At 39.5% G+C, this 21,238-nt stretch overlaps 1 protein-coding gene across 2 annotated transcripts in view; it reads left to right on the forward strand.

Moving 5' to 3' along the window:
- The window catches only part of LOC149157184 (uncharacterized), a 349,833-nt gene that overhangs the window by 67,645 nt on the left and 260,950 nt on the right, over window positions 1-21,238 (forward strand). For both annotated transcript variants that reach the window (XR_016262468.1, XM_089439187.1), the window contains exon 2: window positions 7,640-7,734. Coding sequence is in view for 1 of the 2 variants with exons in the window: in XM_089439187.1 (XP_089295313.1) it covers window positions 7,640-7,734 (95 nt within the window). In the remaining variant the exon portion in view is untranslated. The remainder of the gene's footprint in view (window positions 1-7,639; window positions 7,735-21,238) is intronic.

The following is a 21,238-nucleotide window of genomic DNA, read 5'->3' on the forward strand; positions in this document are numbered from 1 at the left end:
TGCCAGTTCGTTGCCTTCTGTCAGTAACTGTTCGTCTACAAGGAAGCAATCCACTCTCAAGGAGATCAGGGTTGCTCCCCCTCTTCTGTTGTTCCATGTGTAGAGGCCATTGGTGGTTTTCATGTGCACCAAATTTATGTCTTTGATGAAGTGCCTAAGTTCTTATGCCTCCGATTCTAGGGGCATTCGGCCGCCGCTCTTCTCTTGGAGGGAAGTGGTGAGGTTGAAATCCCCCCCAATGATCCATTGGTGAGGATCCATTGTGCTCAGGAGAGTCAGGAGGGAGTGGATCATTTCTTGTTTTTTGGCTGGGATTTGAGGGCCATAAACATTTGTTAGGAATCCATGATTGTCGGTGCCTAACAAGTGGAATTTGACTGAGAGGGCGAATGGATGCTGGGCATGCTTGCTTATTTTGATTTGCGATGGGTTCTAGGTGATCCCCAGACCCCTTGATGTTCCGTCGACATCCATTGCTATTTCATGGGCCTTCTTCCATAATCGAGCCATAATGCTAACAAAGTAAGTACTAGAACATTTAGTTTCCTGAATAAACAAGATTGTTGAAAGATCTCTTTGGATTTTCCGATGGAGAATGCGTTGTTTTGGGGCCATTCAATGCCCTTATATTCCAGGATATGATCTTCATGGGGAAAGGGTGGGTTGGGTGGTGTAGACCTCTGTGATCTGTTTGTACTGACTTGAATCAACTATTTTCCTACCCAAGGCGTCAATGCATTGGAGAGCTGATTTGCGGCTTCTCTCCTTGAAGTGTTTGCTACTTTTCTTCTCGTATTTGGAGATGTTGGTTTGAACCCCTAATTGCTGAGAAGCCTTTTCTTTGTGTAATGTTACTGCCAGAAGATTGATTTGCTTAGGGGGGATGGGTTCCAGTTCATTGCACTTACATGCGTCTTCAATTGCCATGAGGTTGAGCCCTTCAATCTCCATGAAATCTTCTTCTTCTATCATGGAAATGTCCTCTACTAGTTGTTGGGTTGGATGTTGTTCCTACTGGGGCGCCGCGTCTGGATGTGATTTTGGATGGGAAGCATCCATCAGATCCTTGCCTCGTTGATCCTTAGCTTGCTTATCGGTCTTGTGTTGTTGCATCGGATTGGATCTGCCTGGCTCTTGGTTCTTGTGTTGTTGCATCGAATTGGAGTTGTTTGGCTCTTGGTCCATTTGGTTTTTGAGGATGTCTCCCAAAACTTTGAAGCTATTGTTGCTGATTGCCTGTCGTTTGGATGTGTTTGGGGCTTTAGTTTTTTTGTTGTGGTGCTTCTTGTTTGAGATTTTGGTGAAAGCCGTCTTCATCTGGAGTGCTTGTTGCCTTTGGATCCTGCTTGGGCTCATTAAGCAGACAATCCCGGAAGAGGAGCTCGTGTTGGTGACATTTTTTGCAACGGAGGAGGACATGTCCGTAGTCTTAGGTCTGGATCCAGTCTCGGTCTTCAGATTCGAGGGTGATAGCCTTTGGAAGAGAGCCAAAGATGTCCATATAAGCACATATTCTTGCTGTTGGACATTGGATAAACTAGCGATCCCCTTGTGTTTCGCGACATGGATTAACTACCTCTTGTGGATCCTTATCTCTGGTGATGTGATCATTGACTAACACTTGTGGGTTTTGGTCTAATGGCAATTGTGATTCCTAACAAGTGGTATTAGAGCGTAAGTCACGAGTTTGATACACACCCAACTTGCATTGGGGGGAGATTGTTGGACATTGGATAAACCAGTGCTCCCCGTGTGTTTCGCGACATGGACTAACCACCTCTCGTGGATTCTTATCTTTGGCGATGTGATTGTTGACTAACACCTACACTTGCGTATGAGGAGTAGAAACCATTCCTGGTTTGTTATGACATGCAGACACACTTTCCCAGCTTATTACCTATATCTTGCAGAGTTTTTGGATCCCATTATTCATATGGAAGGGAGTACATGCAGATCCAGAATAGAGCCCAAGAGATATCCTCTCTGTCTAGATTGAATCGGGGGCGGGTGGGGGGTCTAGTGGCGCATGTATGTTAGTTTTTGTAGCATCAGATGTGTTCTAGCCACGAAATTTGGTGGAGAGGCTAGAATACATGAGATCTCCAAAACCCAGAAATCGTTTTTGGAAATTCTACGTAGAAGTGTTTCAATTAGATTATTAATTGTTTTTTTAAATATTTCCTAAGTCTAAAGTTAGGGAATATGGTTAATTAATCAGTATTAATTGAGAGAAGGTGAGAATCACATGTATCGATCCAGAAATAATCCGAACCATTGATTAAGATTTAATCTTGGCCGTTGGAGTCCAAACAGGAAGATATAAGAAGAGATCGATGTGGTGATGGAGAAATGACTAGTGCAGATACTCAGTTGCCTAGGTAGTTCGATTTTCTCAGTAGTAATGATTCAACACAGAAGATAGAGGCAGAGGGTGAGTAGCAAGTGATTGAGGAGGGTAGCAACATTCCAGGACGAAGTTTTCCAGTTCCTGGAAGAGGCAGTGAGAAGAAGGCCGAATTCCACAGAGGCTCTGTGCAGGCACTACGCAGAAAGTGATGCAGAAGCTGCAGCGTGAGGCTAGGAAGTCAATCTTGGGGGCATAAATTAGTGGTGGAGTGAGAGAAAAATCTCACATTAATTTTTCTAGTGTTTTCTTTAGATTAGATTGCTAGTAGAGCATCTAAATTATTGTACTCAAATTTGCTATTGAAGAATAATAATAAAACCCTCATCTGCTGCGCCAGTTTTCCTGCATTGGGGGGTCTAGTGGCGCATGTATGTTAGTTTTTGTAGCATCAGATGTGTTCTAGCCACGAAATTTGGTGGAGAGGCTAGAATACATGAGATCTCCAAAACCCAGAAATCGTTTTTGGAAATTCTACGTAGAAGTGTTTCAATTAGATTATTAATTGTTTTTTTAAATATTTCCTAAGTCTAAAGTTAGGGAATATGGTTAATTAATCAGTATTAATTGAGATAAGGTGAGAATCACATGTATCAATTCAGAAATAATCCGAACCATTGATTAAGATTTAATCTTGGCCGTTGGAGTCCAAACAGGAAGATATAAGAAGAGATCGATGTGGTGATGGAGAAATGACTAGTGCAGATACTCAGTTGCCTAGGTAGTTCGATTTTCTCAGTAGTAATGATTCAACACAGAAGATAGAGGCAGAGGGTGAGTAGCAAGTGATTGAGGAGGGTAGCAACATTCCAGGAGGAAGTTTTCCAGTTCCTGGAAGAGGCAGTGAGAAGAAGGCCGAATTCCACAGAGGCTCTGTGCAGGCACTACGCAGAAAGTGATGCAGAAGCTGCAGCGTGAGGCTAGGAAGTCAATCTTGGGGGCATAAATTAGCGGTGGAGTGAGAGAAAAATCTCACATTAATTTTTCTAGTGTTTTCCTTAGATTAGATTGCTAGTAGAGCATCTAAATTATTGTACTCAGATTTGCTATTGAAGAATAATAATAAAACCCTCATCTGCTGCGCCAATTTTCTTGCATTGGGTTTTTCTGGGGAGAATTGTCCAAAAATAACCGTGTTAAAATTCTTGTGTGTGTGCTAAAATTGCTTAGTCTCCAATATTTTTATTTTCCGCAGTATGGTGAAAATTGCAGTTGTGATTTTATTCGTTGTTTGCCGCAACAAATAAACTGCGTAATTAAATTTACTGTTAGAAGAATAACTTCCAGTTGCTGCAATAGATGAAATTTTCACAATGTACATGCTAGCCGAGTTGAGAAAGTAGGGGCTTCATCCATGACTGCTCGTTTGTGCTCATGGGGTGAGAATACCACTGTAAAGAAGCCTTTGGATCCCAATTTGACCTCATAGTGGGATTTTGGCTTCCAGCGTTGTGATATCCAGTTGAGGAGGGCGTTCTCAGTGGGCCCAATGCCAATAAACTTGCAGATCAAAGCATGATATTGCATGAATTGAATGTTACCATTGAGCCTTGCTGGAGGGATGTGAACTCATGAGATCTCCGCCGATTTTGCAATGCATGTGCTTGTTGTTCTTTAGACAGAGTGCTCAAGGGTCTAATCCTGGTTATCTATGACTTTTGGCTGGGCTATGTCCTTTAGGGGAGGGTTTTGGGCAACCGTTGAGTTCAACTGGATGGAGGCATTCGAAAGGGGATTGGAGGGGCCTGGCTCCCCCCCTCCCAAGACCAACATGCCGAGGGGCTATCACAGCGGGAGGTCACAGAGATTCAGTGGAGAGAAGGGGGAAATGAACTAGGTCGAGGCAATCGTCATGCAGCAGGTGCAGGCGTGGGCCAGTCCTTGGTTGAGTTACGGAGCGCTTAAACGTTACCCTAATTTATGCATTTGTTATATGCCATGTATACTTATATGTTGTCTTAATTTATTATATATTCCCCGTCTGCTCCAATTCTATCTTTTCTATTCTATATATTTAGTGCCTTTTCTTGATTACCGACACCTACATGCTTTTCCTATCTCCCCTTTTTTCTAGATGTTTAACAGAGGGAGTTGCATTCGACAAAGAAATCTGTTTGTAATTTAAATAAAGTATTTGCTTTCATTAAGGCAACATGTACATCACACAAATTATCACTGCAATAGATATGCCTTATGTACAGGTGATTATGGTTGCAAATTTACAAGTTATCCCATTACTTTGAGCAAGTATAACAGATGTTAACTGATTCATATCGTATTCTTGCATTATTATATTGACCAATGATGTGAACTAGTTCATATCTTATTGCATTGTTATGTTGCATATAGCCATCAGTTAAGTACATGATGCAATTGCTACATAGCCACATTATAAGCACTTAAACGTATATTGCTACAAATAGTTGTTGGAGCAGGTTAGAGTTCCAATGTCCTCAACAAAACCTCTCCTAGTTATTTTCAGTTCACATTTAGCACCAAATTCAAATCTTCAACACTTTTTTATTTTATTTTAAATGAGACGAATACTTTGTATTCAAAATCTGGGTTACATGGCCAGAACCGTTCTTACATCAAAATATCAAAACTGGCTTTAGTCTGTGCAGTTGCTTCCATATTCCAATACAACCAAAAGTCTTTTTTCTTCCCCTTACGAGCCCTATAAACTACTACATAACACAGATATCTAACGTATACCTGAAAAAGCAAACTTAAGATCAACACATAACAACAATACATATAAGAAACATTATCCAAAGTTCAACTTCCCTTTGTCCTCGTTGATTTCTTTGTCTCGGCCACTCGGTCCAGTTCCAGCGGTGCCATCTCCCCCATCATTCTGCAACTGGGCAACCACTGACTTAGGGAGCCCCGCTATGATATCCTTCACCTCTGCAAATAAACTGTCACTGATCAAATCCGAGTTGGAAGTGAGCAGATCAGTTTCCATCTTGGCTATCTTCCGCTCCAGGGACGCCTCGACACTCTCGAATTTGGCATTAATACGCTCAACATTGGAAGCACGATGTTGCTCCAGCAGTTCTACACTCTGGGTGATGAGATCTAACCTTCCCATTAGTAATTTAAACAAGAATTCAACGGCCCTTTTCCAGCGAGCCAAATCGTCCTCAGTGAACTGCCTTTCTCGGCCTTCATGTGAAGCCATACCAAAAGCTCTCCAGACAGTGCAATTACCAAACCTACACTCCAAGCTTGAAACAACAGATGATTCGGAGGAGGTTTGTGAATCCTTATATAAGAAGTTTTCCTGCTCTGTCCAATTGCCTATTGCTCTTGCCATTGACACATACATATCCTCGATCTTCATGCCCATTAAATATACATCCTGTCCAAGGAATCTGCCAACCCAACCCTGCAGCCTGTTTGCTGAGGCACGAAACATTCTTGCCCCATCCCCCTGCCATTAATTCTCCAGTGCGATACTGAAGTGACCGCTCCTCTACGGATTCCTTGAGCTGAGATAATACCGTCTTCATGACTCGCAATTTGTTGCCTTGGGATTTCGGAGAAACACCAAGTGTTGATTGTGCTCTGACCTTTCCCCACCTGTCCCGCATGCCCAAAATACCTCCACGCATCATCCTTCTGTCAGCACCATCAATGCTGGTCTTTAACACTGCCCTGACCAACATTCTGTTATGGTATGGGAAGATGGCCCAAATCTTTTCCATCAATTCCGTATTTACCTGCTCCCAGAAGCGCTCCATGGTTTGCCATCTCATTGGCGTCCCCATTGAGGTGGCATAGAACATGGAATAGTGAGAGTGCTTCGTATTTTTGCATAATATAATTTATTCCTTTAATAAGGGAGGACCTGGTGGAGTCAGATTAATGATTTGGAGATGTGAACATTCTAATAACCATCAAGGAATCCCCTATTATTTTTATTTTCTTTATTCCAAGACTTAAGCAAGATCTAGTCCTTTCCACAAAGCAAGCAACTCTGCCTTATTATTGATCGCCACTCCTAAGTCCCACGTATATTTTATCTCGGTTTGTTCGTCGGGGCAAGTGATCACCCCTTCCGCTCCTGCCGGCCCTTCAGCACTTAACAAAAGGTGCAGGATCATAAACAGAGCAGAAAAAACCAAATAACAAAAAGTCTATTAGTATAACCATTTTATATTTATGATATTGAGAACCAATATTACATCAGAGATCTGAACTAGAGACCTTTCTCATTAATGATATAGGTTACTGATCCCATAGAAATAGAGAGGCTAAATTATAGCAAGAACTCTATGCATTGGTGAACAAGCAGTCAGTGATGACAAATTCTTGTAATGAGGGCATAAACACAGCATTTACAAGGCAGTTGCTGTGGAGGATGTAACAGGACTAATGCTGAGATCACAAGTGTCAGGAAATAGCTTAGGCAGTACAGTAGACATAGGAGCGTTTGCATTCAGATGAGAGAGCCAGGGCAATGGACTCCTCATCCAGTGGTCAGTTTCCAAAAGTAAGTGATTACATCTTAAGGAATGAAGCTGTTCAGTCTACTTAGAGCCCCTTGAGGCAATTGCTGCCTCAAAAATGATTTGCAACTATGGTACAATTTTGTTTGCCTATAGTGTCGCTGTTGTTTGGTGAACAAGATCATGGCTAGCATTCAGGATGGATGTTTGCCAGGCTTAAACATGTCTAGCCACCCATCCAGAGATAAACATTGCCACTTGCCAAAGATGCAATGGTGAGTACTACTGCCAGAAACAATAATTCTGATGGCTGATTGTTAGGCCACTGAATCTGCAATTGATTAGCAACCTGACATTTGATTCTGCTGATAGGAAATATGTAGAATTTTAGGGTGCATAAACATACACACAGGAAGTTGGAACACGAAGGTGGAGAAAAAGGAGTTTTATTAACAATGTTGTATCAGATACATTTCTCTTGTATTTTTGTCATGTCTCATTACGAATTGCACGCCTCTAAGTGGCAATGGTGGTTTAACCACTTAACCTTTATATTTAGGTTAATATCTGGCCAGATGTATCATGTCACTACATATTAAGTGACGACATTATACAAATATTTATTATTCCTAGCTTCATTGTTATTAGAGTGTGAAAACAACCTGATACTTGGGCACGCAAATCTGATGAAGGTTTCCCTTATAGTAAACATCATTAAAGGTTGTTGACTTTGTAAGTTGGTAGTTATGTCACGCCAGTGTTGATATCATTGTGTTTTCAGGGAAAAGTCAGCTGTTGGTCATTCTGTTACTGCACGTGGTAATATCACTGTTCGTCAAGTTGAGATCAAAGGAGCAACAGCCTTTGAATTATCTGGTTAGTTATAACTTATTTGTAGTAATTTATTACAGAAGGTTCTAGGGGCTTAAAAAATTGCTTACACTTCAAAAAGTTCCTTTTACCACAGTTTGTTTTGGTGTTGCTTTTAAATATTAATCCTTTTTTCACATTTGACAGCTGAAATTATACTGTAGATATCTTGTGCTAAACGAGAGAAGTTCACTAATCATTCATAAAATGTTCCTCTGCCATCTTATTTTGTTCTTGTTATATATTGTTCATACAGACACGTGAAATCTCTTTTATTTCATTTGACGAGTTAAGATGTTCAATGTTTCATTTTTGTGTAATTCTCATAGTAGAATGTTTGTTTCGGTTAATTCTTTGTAAATCGCTTTCAATGTTGAAATTTGTTCTTTTTTGATAATTTATTGTTGAAAGGAAAGTTGCATGAAGTGGGTGTGTTTTTGAGAAGCAAAGGGTAAAAAACGTCATTTTCCAGAAATCCTTGGAAGCAAAGCATCCTGGAAGTGTCATATATATGTATGTATATATATATTGCATATATTCCGAAAAAAACTTCCAGAATGCCAAATTAGTTGCAGAATATATGAAAAGATGCATCTTTGTACGTAAATCATTCTAGATTTGTGTCCATAGTATATATGGATGATTAATTATTCGAGCATCAACCATCTAGATTCTAGCAATTACAAACAAATATCAAAATTTTAAGCATACAATAGACAGTAGATGTGATGTTCCCGGCTCCCAGCCTTGCAACACCACTCAACCAGTACTGCTTAAAACATGATTAATTTAACTGCGGAAGCGTATATACTCAAATCTGCCATAATTTTTAATATTTATCCTGTTCCTGGAAATTATAATTATTATGGAATGCAGTACTACATGCCATGCAAGCATTATACTTTACACATAAATGTAATTAAATAACATAACAGAAGTAATTGTTCATCAATGGCTTATTGCCAGATTCCCTGAAGCTAGGGTTTAAGCGTAAAACATTAATTAGACATAGCACATGTATAGACAGCCATATAAAAGAACTCATACACTTATCTCTTAATAAAGAGCCGATAGGCTACAGGCTCTCCACGTTCCACCCAACTATAGATCGTGTGGTTCATAATCTCAACCACAAGTCACCCCCGACCTGGGGCAGCGACTCCATAAGCAACAATTGTAACCGAACAACCCAACCCTAGCCAAGGCACCAACCCCGATAGCCTCAGTCTCCATCCACAAGCTTGCGTTCCCCTGACCAACACCCAAGTGGCGCAACTCGAGTCCCTTGCCAGTGCCCACCATATAGGGCGACTTACAATTGGACGGAACGGTCTCAGCTTGCAGCTCCAGGAGCTCTGTTGCTGTCCGATGTCCATGTGCCAAATAACTGAATCGAATAACCCACAGTCGGTTCCAAAGCCCAACCAAGACTCACCGACTAACATCAAATCGAGTTCGCACCAAAACTCCATGTCCACCAAGCCATAATCAAAGCCAACAAACTCTTGGAGCCACCGAGCTCCCGTAGCCACTTGGGATCACATAAACCAGGATGCATACATTTGGTACAATTAACTAAATAACTGCACCCCAGCTAGTTTCAGAGGCCAATCCTCAAGACTCATTGGCTCCCTAGTCACTAAGACTGAAACCCCCCTTCACAGTGTCAAATACACTTCTTTTTATCTGCATGGCTTAACTTCGCCATGTGGCATTCTCCAAAGCCACATGGGCCCTGGGTGCACTTTTCACCAAAACACCCAACTATTGCCTTGTCCATGAAGTTGCGCTCCCCATGCTCTTTCTGTGGAGTGGGCTTCGCAGCGAAGCTTATTTTATCAAATCTAAAATATGTACAATATTTACAATGTTTATATCTCGCCCCCCTTGACCACCTAGCCAAAACTGACATAAAAATATCTGGGCAACTAGCCCCAAAATGTATCTAATGTAACTACATGGGCACACAGGCCGCATAATATAACATCGGACTCACTAGCGCAAGATTCAAAAGTATCCGGCTCACCAACCTAATATCAAAAGCACATCTATTTACATCATCAAAACAGGTAGGGGTATTACATTCCTCCACCCTATTTTATGCACTGTCATGAATGCATCGTATGTACAATATATACAACATATTAGTAAAAAAGATGAGGGTATTCTGCCCTCATTACCTCTTCATGATCCTAGGTCACATCCTTAGGACCAAGCATGGTCCATTGCACCTTTACCATAACGATGGCTCGATTCTAGAGCACTTTGAGCTTGCTGTCCAAAATTCTCACTGGCTGAACTTGGAAGTCTCCCTCGGGTTCCACCTGAATCATTTGCTAATCAATAACATGTTTAGTGCCAAGAACATATTTCTTAAGTAATGAAATGTGAAAGACATCGTGAATATGCAAAGATGCAGACAATGTAAGCCTATATACAACTGGGCCGATCCTTTTTAGGATCTCAAATGGCCCACAATATTTGGTTGCCAATTTGGCACAATGGCCCAATTTTAATGAGCTCTTCTTTGCTTTCACTTTCAAAAGTACATGTTCTCCAACTTTGAATCCCCTGTTTGTCTTGTTCCTGTCCACATAACTTTTTTGCCTATCTTGAACAACTTTCAAATTCTGTTTGTTTTTTACCACCTGTTCTTCCATATCCTTGAGCAACTTTGCACCAACCATGATTCTGTCCACTGAATTACTCCAATCCACGGGAGTATTGCACTTCCTGCCATACAAGGCCTCAAATGGGCTCATTTTCAACGATGCTTGATACACGTTGTTGTATGAAAATTCCACCAAATGAAGATAGTCCTCTCATTTGGATGGTTTATCCATCACATACATCCCATAAGATATCTTCAACTATCTGATTTACCTGCTCTGTCTGTCCATCAGACTCAGGATGATACACTGTGCTAAAGTTAAAACTTGGTACCCATTCCTTTAAAGAAACCCATCCAAAAATTGGATGTGAATTTTGGATCTCTGTCTAAAATTATTGCCTTAGGCACTTTGTGGAGCCTGGAAATTTCCCGCTTGTATATATCTGCAATATTTGTTGTTTTATGCACTGACTTTGTTGGAATAAAATGGGTAGCCTTGGGGAGTTTGTACACCACCACCATTATAGAGTCATGGCCCCTTGTTGTTCTAGGCAAACTGTAATAAAATCAACTGATACCACATCCTACTTCCACTTAGGAATGGGAATTCGCTAAAGTAAGCTAGCTAGGTGCTTGTGCTTAGCCTTAACCCTCTGGCATTCTAGACATCTGACGATGTAATTAGCCACTTCCTTCTTTAGACCTGGCCAATAAAACTATTTTTTGAATTGCTGTCAAAGTTTTCTGGTACCCTAGGTGACCAACATGTGGTACCTTGTGCATTTCTTGAAGAATTAATTCTTTTATTACTGGTACATTCGACACATAGACTCGACCTTTAAATAAAAAAATTTTCGTTCTTGCCCATCTTGTTTTCTTTGTACTTTGGATTTATATTATTTTGCTTATTTTTAATTTCTACATACTATTGGTTTGAGTTTCCAGCCTGTAAAATTCTACTTATTAAATCTGGAATACCACTGTTGATTATTGTGGAATGCATATTATGCACTCTCTGGTTGAGTGCATCAGCCACCCGATTTTATTTTCTCTTAATATACTTAAGTTTGAAATCATACTCATCCAAGAATTCTAGCCACCTAATTTGTTGGGCATTTAAATTCGGTTGTTCGAATAAATGTCATAATCCATAATGATCAGTCTATTGTTCAAATCTTCGGCCCATGAGATAAGGTCTCCACATTTTGAGTGCGTGAATTATAACTGCGAGTTTCGAATCATGGGCAATGTTAACCATGCCGCCTACACCTACCTACAAGTCAGTGAGAAAAGCCTTCAAACCCACAAGGTGTGGTTGGTGGCAGGGAACTCAGAGAAGGGGCTGTCAAACTAATCCTGACTCTCTCCGTTTGAGCTATCTCCTAGGTTAGCTAAGGGGGGTGGTCCCTAATGAAAAGTTAAGTTAAAAAGGATGTGAGTTTCTAGGAGAATTGTTAGAGTTAAATAGATTATCTCTTTAAGATTTATAAGCAAAAACTGCTATGAGCAATAACCATCATAAGATAAGCATGAAATACATAAACAACCAGTGCCTTCCAAGTATTTGCTCTTTAAGAAATGAAATTGTATTTTGCTTAAAATGAAGTGAAATGCTTTCAAATGGAAAGCCAAAATAACCCTGAAAAGTGAAACAATAAATTGTTAGCACAAGATATTATAAATGCTTTCAAGATGAATAAGTCTACAAATCAAAGCATGGAAACTATCTTGCTCAAAAGGATACAAAAAGAACTCAAATATTAGACCAAGATGACAACATGCAATTAGGTTTGCAACCCAAAATAATAGTACTTGAAAGTGAAATCAACCATTCATGACAATAAGCAATTAAACCAAAAGATGATTCAATTTCCAAGTACAAGAAAATTAAAGAAAAGAGATTACAATGCTTGCATCCAAAGTGCCTCTTGAAATAAGATTTGCATGTGAGACTTTAAACCAAAGCAAATGTGATGGAATGTTGTTCTTGGTTCATTTTATTTGATTAGTGTTAAGACAAAGTTACAATTGAACTCTAGTCCTCAGACCTCATCTTCGCCCAAATATTTGGATCTCACAATGAGGAGTCAATAGAGGTAGAGGGTCTCTAAAAGTCTATTCAACCAACTTAAGTTGGAGGTAAGTTTTAGTGAGGCTTGAGGCCTTTCTATACTAAAATGCCTAGATGAAGTGCAAATTGTGTTAATTCCCCAAATTAAACTAATGTTTCATGCAAATGCTTCAAAGGAAAATAGTTTGCAAAACTTGAGAGAGTATGCATGTGGGAATATAATACAAGATTGGTAAAAATTTGCATGTGGAGTGAAATGTGGTTATTTTAAGTATGAACAATATGAAATTAAAAGTTAGAAAGCTACGAAAAACTCAAAGCAAGATTAGGCCACCCACAAGAATCCCTCCCCTAAATGAGGAAGGGGGATGCCATGGAAAATCCCAAACTCCCTCCAACAATTTTTTTTTTTTAGTAGCGCTTAAAGCGGGTAAAAATTCCCGTAAGAGGGCAGCCCACAATATGAGAGAGATCTTTACAAAGATGGAACTCTAACAAAGTTAGACTCTCTCCCCAAAAAAATATAACAACAACAAACTTGAAGATGGAAAAAAAACTTCTCCAAAAAGAGATTCACAAGGCTCAAAAATCCCACGGCCTAGATGAGTTTGCAACTCTCTTCCAATTGCTTATGGCCTCCCTAGAAATCAGTCTTTGGATAGTGTGAGGGGATCCTGCATACACTTGAGTGAGTAGTTTTCCAAAGCTTCTCCTTAAGCTCCTTGCTGCCCAATGCTCAAGCCTATGGGCTGCAAAACACAAAAAAATACCAATTGTTAGTGTGAAATTAGGAAAAAGAAATCAAAACTAAACTTATAATTTAATATACAAGGTACTGGCTCAAGTAATGGGAGTGAACCTCATACTTGCCTAGCTTTGGAAATCACTCTTGAATAGGAGATATAACTTTGAAAGAACTAGAATCAAAGAAGTATTTTCGAATTTAAATGGATGATCAAGTAGCTATAGACTAAGAAAACTCGCTTTTGCTCTTCTTCGTTGGACGGAAAACTTGGAGCGAAAAAATAGCTTAGTCTTGGATCACTGTGACTATAGGAGTGAGTTGATCTAATTGAGATTTCTCCCACTTCCTAATGGATTCCTGCAAACAATACAAAAGATCTTTCTTACATACTTGAACATGTATTAGTTTACACAAGATTAGAGCAATATAATGAGTAAGATAAACCAAACATTCCTCCTGAAATGAAATGGCAAGCTTATCCCTAGAATACTACTCTAAATCAATGATATGTGCAAGATAGCTTGCACACATCAATCCAAGCAAGACGACAAGCATAAACTAATATTAATTCAACATGCGAAAGAAATTAAACACAGTAGCAGTGGTATGAAAGGACATCACCTCATAACGCCAAGAGAACACCAGCCAGATAGTCCCAAAGTCTTCATTGTATTAAGAAAGTATGCAAGTACAAAATGGCAGAGTTTCTTCAAGCCCAATAGCTTATTACATGATACAATATGAGAGCATATAGCCTCATTATATAGAGAGTTGGGAGAAAATCCCAAGGAAGAATGCATGTGAGAACTTAACTTGGAGCAAATCCCAAGAAAAGATAAGTCAAGTTCGATGTGGAGAAGATACAGAGATCAGAGCAAAATCAAATTCCATGAGTGAACGAAAGCAATGAGATAACTCCAGTTAAACCAAATCAAACTCGAACCAAGTGCCGCCACTTCTAATGATGATCCCAAAGATGCTTTGCGCTGATCCCTAGGAACTGCGTGATTTCTTCAAGTGAAACTCGTAATACTCCATGTGAAGTGCTAAGTATAGAAGCAACTCGAGCTAACAGTGAGATAAGGCCCCATGAAATCCTCAGTGCAAATATTCCGTAGAATATTCCTTCAGTACATGATTTCCTTTAATAAATTCGATTTTCCACATGTGCAACTGCTGCTTTATCTCTGGGAAATTTGATTTTATGAAATAATGGTGTATTTATGATGCAGTGTGCTCAATCATCTTCCACATGTCCGTTGACTCAACTCTTTGACTTAGGATAATTTCCAAGCCATTTCCATGTCATTCTGTGACATAGAATAATTTATTTCTCTCTATTTTATTTAATTCTAGCCTAATTAAATGCCACAATTTCCACTAAACTTAGGAAATGTGGGTTTTGAGGGTCCAAAACACATTATTAACCCCTCAAAGTGTGTCATAGTAGAAAGTTGAGGGTGAGAGGTGTAATTTTGATTACTCATAACCCATACAACTTCTCTAGACTACACTTACAATTTAATTACAATTTTATTTGCAATTTTTGACTTGCGGGAAATCTAAAAATTAAAAAAATGGCTACCTAGACCTAATCAAATTCCACTAAATTTTTTGTGTGATCTAGTATGGTAATATACATTGAATCTAGACACTAAGATGTGTTAGGGGCTCAACCTTCAAACCGTCATCCCAACTTTGGGGTAAAAAGTGAGTGAAAAAACCCAGAAAATTATCCGCTTCTGAAAAAGAACGGATAATTAACTAGATGAAAAAAACACTCCAAGGTGTACTTGTTTGCTGATCGAGTCCCAACATCCTAAGCCTATTACAGACTCAAAACTCATCATACTAGTATCACTTATTACAATTCCCCGCAGGGTGTGGAATCTAGGTATAAGAAATATGATGAGAAAATAGAAGTAGAGTTAAAAAAACTCTATTGATTGATGATATCTGATGGTACAAGTGTCCTATATAATCATCAGGTGCCACTCCAGTGGTCAACAGGCAACATAGCTCTTCTCACGCTCTTTTAATTTTTTGGACTCTTAGTAGATTAATTTTGAAATCATACTCATCCAAGAATTCTAGCCACCTAAGTTGTCGGACATTTAAAGTCGGTTGTTCGAATAAATGTCGTAATCCATAATGATCAGTATGCAGTTCAAATCTTTGGCCCATGAGATAAGGTCTCCACATTTTGAGTGCGTGAATTATCACTGCGAGCTCTGAATCATGGGCAACATAGCTCTTCTCATGCTCTTTTAATTTTTTGGACTCATAGAAGATTACTTGGCCATTTTGCATGAGCACTCCACCCAATCCTTCTTTACACACATCTGTGCACACCATAAAATTTGCATCTGGATCGACAATTTTTAAGACTGGAGCTCTGGTCAATAAATCATCAAATGTCGAAAAGCTTCTTCACACTCAGGTGATCATCATTCAAGTTTTACATCCTTTTTCTGCAATAATGTAATAGGATGCGCTATCTGGGAAAACCCTTCGATGAATCTCCTATAATAACTAGCTAGGCCCATAAAGGGCCTAACTTATGTAACATTCTTCGGTGCTAGCCATTCTCCAATGGCCTTAATTTTCTTTGGATCCACAACTATTCTATCCTCTGAAATAATGTGACCCAATTAATGGATTTTCTTCTTAGTAAAATGAACATTTACTTAGTTTAGCATACAACTGATGCTCCTTGAGTACCTGTAGGATCAATCTCAAATGTTGTTGATGTTCCTCTTCATATTTAAAATATATCAAAATATCATTAAGAAAAACAATGACAAATTTATCCAGATATTCCCTGAAAACTCCATTCATTGAACACATAAAAGCTCCCGGTGCATTGGATAATCCAAAAGGCACCACTACGAACTTGTAGTGCCCATAACGAGTTCAAATTGTTGTTTTACTAATATATTCTTATTTAACTTGCAACTGGTGATATCTCAATCTTAAATCAATTTTAGAAAATATTTTTGCTCCTTGGAGCTGATTGAACAGATCATCAATTGTTGGTAATGGGTATTTATTTTTAATAGTGACTTTATTTAATTGCTGGAAATCAACACATAATTGCAATGTACCGTCTTTTTTTTAACAAAAAGAACTGGAGCACCTCACGGTGATACACTAGGGTGTGTATACCCTTTCTTCAATAATTCCTCCAATTGCATCTGCAATTCCTTAAGTTCTAGAGTACTCATTCTATATGGTGTCTTAGAGACTGGAGTCTGGAACAACTCTTGTTGCTAAGTCAATAGAAAAATCAATATCCCTCCTTGGAGGTAATCTGGGTATTTCAACAAACACATCTGCAAATTCCTATAGTATTGGGTAAGTTTCCAGATTGGATTGCTGATCCATATATGCTTCTTCCAAGTGAGATGCAAGGGTCTGACATCCTTTTATAAGATTCTTCTTCATTTGCATATTTGATATATCTTTGATAGATATCGGCCTGGGAATCCCTTAGACTTGTCTCTGTTGTCCTTTCTCATCATTACGAGTAAAGGTCTTGCTATAGTAATCTCAAATCGTATGGTGCTTCTCTAGCCAATCCATAGCAATTAAACGATCATATGATCCTAGCGAAATTACATTCAATTCAGCTTTTGCTATCAGCCCATTCATATCAATTGGACATCCCTTAACCAATTCTAAAATTTTCCTCTTCACACCTTTAGCTACTAGCTGTACTAACCACACTTTGGAATGTGTATTTTTCTTTAAATTAAACTTTTCAACCAATTTCAAGTCAATATTGTGAAATTTTCTGGCTACCTAGAAGGTGCTATTAAGCCAGTTAATTATTTCCTGTTACTTATTCACAACAAATTAATTCTTTTGTAGGAAGTAACGAATAATAATGGTTCATGAGGCACAATACTTGCTAAGGTTTTGCAAATGGGGTAGCAAGCTAAGTGGGCTTGATTGTGGGGAAAACTCCACAGTTAAGCGCGCTTGAGCCAGAGGAGTTCTGGGATGGGTGACCTCCTGGGAAGTCCTGGTTACCGGGTGCAAGCCCCAGAAGTGATGATTGATGCTATGTGATTCATTTCACTAGTTTCAATCCCACTTCTTCACCCCTGTGAGCATCACCCGATGCAATGAGTGCTAATTGAACTATTCAAAAATCATGAGAAATTAGTCAGTTACGACTACCTCTCATGGAAATAGTCATACATGAATGACTTACTTAACGCAGTTGAATCCCAAAATGATATCTAACATAAACAACACTAGTCGCAAAATAAAATTACAAGAAATATGCGAGAAACCAATTGCACAAGTTACACCAATATTTTTGGACAAAATGTCCCTGGAAAAACCCTAATGTGGGGAAAACTAGTTATCAAATATGAGGGCTTGTTATTAATATCTTCAACAAAATCTGCCATTGAGAAATTACCTCTGCTTGCCTGACACTGGCAAAACTCTAGTAATATTTTTGTCTCCATCTTTGAACAAATCGAATTGGAAGACTTTACTGTCTCCCTTTGCATATCAACTTGCCCCTTTCCTGCAATACACACTCCCTTCTTGCAATCGCACTGGCCAACTAGGAACTCACATGTCCCTTCATGGAAATTTGCACTGCCTCTGGGAAATCTATCTAGCAAGTTATGCTACCTCCAACAACTCCAACAGGTCACTTGCACTACCTCCAACAATTCACACTGACAATTGGTAACTCACATTGGTAAACTGGCAAACTCGCACTGCCAAACTTGGCCTCCTTCTGCAGAAATAATTCGGCCTCCTGTCACTCAAAAACTGTAAACCTTTGAGAAGAATAAACTCCGACAAATTTCTTACCATTCATTGCTGTTGAAACTCTCTTGGTGTCTCTGTAAATCACCCACTCAATGTGTGTCCAGTGCTACCCATCGATCTGCCTTTATAATCTCTCATTCACAAATGAATGGCCACAATTAGAAGTTCACTTGGTCCAATTGATGGCTAAGATCATCTTAGAAACTTTCTACAAGCTTCAAGAGGCAAATTGATCTTATCTCAACTAATGGCAATTAATTATTCACTTTTCCTATGTTTAGACTTAGGAAATATTTAAAAAACCACTAATTGACGTAATTAAGATATTTCCCTTGTGAAAAATTACATGGGTTTAGAGTTAATAATTCCTCCATGTTCCTAACCTCAATGACACTTTTCAAGACTAGAACACCTGTCCGAGCTACAATATTCTAACACTCACTCTTAGCGAGAAAGGTGTTCTCCACAACTCCCAACTTATCCCTAAAGAAAAAAACTTTGTTTTACCCAATGCCTTCGTTAGAACGTTTGCACTCTGTTGATATGTGGGAACATACTATAGGCAAACTGATCCACGTTGTACACAATCATTGATGAAAGGGTATATGATGTTGATGTGCTTCAACCTATCATGAAACAATGGATTCTAAGATAACTTGACACAACTCTGATTATCACAGTAGATACTGGTCGACTCCATCCTTTGACCGAACAATGTCACTAGCAGCTTCCGAAGCCGTATAACCTCACATGTAGCCATGCTTGCTACCATGTATTCTGCCTTTGTAAAACTTAATGCAACTGAATTCTACTTCTTGCTGTACTAAGAGACAATCCCTGAGCCAATACTTAAGCAACACCTTGAAGTGCTTTCGCTGTCCACTGCATTACTTGCCTAGTCTGCATCAGTATATCCCATCAACCTGACACCATCACCCTAAATATACCGCAACCCGTTGTCAATTGTACCTCATAGATATCATAGCACATGCTTTGTTGCTATCCAATGCACCCTCGTTGGTTCCACCATGAACTGACTAAGAGTGTTGACCGCAAAGCAAATATCTGGTCTTGTGTTGACTAGATATGTGAGAGAACCAATAAGCTGTCTATACAAGGTGGGGTCCACTGCCTCCTGCTTCGATGCATCAATCTTCTTCCAATTGGTTATTATAGGTGTAGACATGGGTCTACAGTCCAACATCCAAATTTCTTTTAGATCTCCATAATATATCTCCATTGACCAAGGAAGATCTCCCCATCTATCTACCACATCTTGAGTCCTTGAAAATAGTGCATCGACCCCAAATCCTTAATCCACATATAAAATGAGAATGATTGGCTCACCTCCAACCATAAGATAATAGAGGTTCGAAACTGCGAGACTCTTCATGAAGCCCATTTCTTGCAAGTAGTTGTCAATCCGACTATACCATGCTTTGAGAACTTGCTTGAGTCCGTATAGAGCTCTCTTTAACCTGCATACATGGGTTTCCCTCCCATGCGTCTCAAAATCCTCTGGCTATTCGATGTACACCTCCTCTTCTATAACTCTATTCAGGAATGTCGTCTTGACTTCCATCTAATGGATCCGCCATCCCATTTGTGCTACAAGTGATATCACGGCCCTAATGAAAGTATATCTGGCCATTGGAGCAGGCGTCTCCTCATAATCTATTCCCTCTTTCCGAGAGAAACCCTTGGCCATGAACCTTGCCTTGAACTTTTCTACACTGTCATCTGCATCGTGCTTGATCTTGTAGATCAAGTAGGAACCAACCACTGCTCTTTCCAACGGTCTAGGCACCACCTCCCATACATCGTTCAACATGATGGAGTTATACTCCTCCAACATAACATCTTGCCACACCTGATGTCATGCAACTTCCTGATAATTGGAAGGCTCACTGTCAATGAGCTCACACATCAATGCCTTGTACCCAAAATATCTCTCTGGTGGTCTCCTGTCTTTGGTACTTGATTTAGGAGCTCCCACAAACTCCTGTGCATCTCTCAATGTCTAAAGCAGCTCTCTATTCCTTCTCCCTCTAGTGGTGGGTAGAGCTTCAAGTTTCTCATCTTGTTGTTGCTGCTCCATATGCTGTGAACTCTCCTCTGCACTTGTACCTGTGCTTGTACTAGTCAGTATACTTGTACTATTTCCCTGAGCCTGGGATCCCTGTTCATCACTTGGAGCTTCTACTGGCTGATTTTAATCAACTACTGGCAACTCGTGAAATTTCCTAAAGGCTTTCTCCTCTCGGACCTTTACGTCCCGTCTCACGATGATCTTCCTACTCCCTGGAATATAGATCCTGTATGCCTTGGATGTTTTATTGTACCCAACTAAATATCTCTTCTCTATAGTTACATCTAGCTTGGTGCACTTTTCATTTAGAATGTGACAGTATGTGACACTGCCAAAATCCTGAAATGACTGACTTTTGGCTTCTTCCCTGTAAATGTCTCCAGGTGTCATCTTTCCCAACACCTTGTGCGAGACCCTATTCTGAATGTAAATTGTTGTGCTACATGCCTCTGCCCAAAGATACTTAGGCATATCCTGATCATATAGCATGGCCCTTGCTGCTCCAACTGTCGTCCTGTTCTTTCTTTCTGCAACCCCATTCTGCTGCGGGTTGTACGAAGCTGTCCATTCCCTCTTGCTTCCTTTGTGCAGAAATCCTTGAAGGCTTTCTCGATGTACTCGCCTCCATTATTTGTCTGAAGAACCTTTATCTTCCTGCCTATCAAGTTTTCCACAAGAGCCTTAAACTCTTGGAAGCGATTGAAGACTTCATCCCTTGTCTTCAAGAAGTAAATCCAGGTCTTCTTGGAGAAGTCATCAATAAAGGTCAGAAAATACTCATAACCCTTGAGAAATTTAGCGGACAATGGACCACAAATATCATAATGTATCAGATCTAGCACACCCTTAGCTCTACTATCACTCAAGGCTGCTTGGAAGCGGGAGTGGGGAGCGACAATTTTTAAAAGCTTTCGGGTTGGGAGCGAATCACGAGCGATTTTTATATATTATAGTTTTATAATTTTTGATGCATATATGTCAACAAAGGCATGTAGAATGATGAAGTAGTTATAAAAAACATAAAACCATGGATTAAACTATATAACATCAATCATCTAGTAGTTATAATCTTCATCAATCACAGGTCCACAAGTTACAAGTTACAACATCTTGATTCTTACGTTTCATCAATCTTAAAGTTTCAAAGTTTCAAAATTCAATATATAACATTTGTCATCACTAAAGTTGTACTTGTAACGA

This window comes from Pinus tabuliformis, chromosome 9 (assembly GCF_031772625.1).
Source record: "Pinus tabuliformis cultivar Carrire ecotype Pingquan chromosome 9, CPIR1, whole genome shotgun sequence".
Lineage (NCBI taxonomy): Eukaryota > Viridiplantae > Streptophyta > Pinopsida > Pinales > Pinaceae > Pinus > Pinus tabuliformis.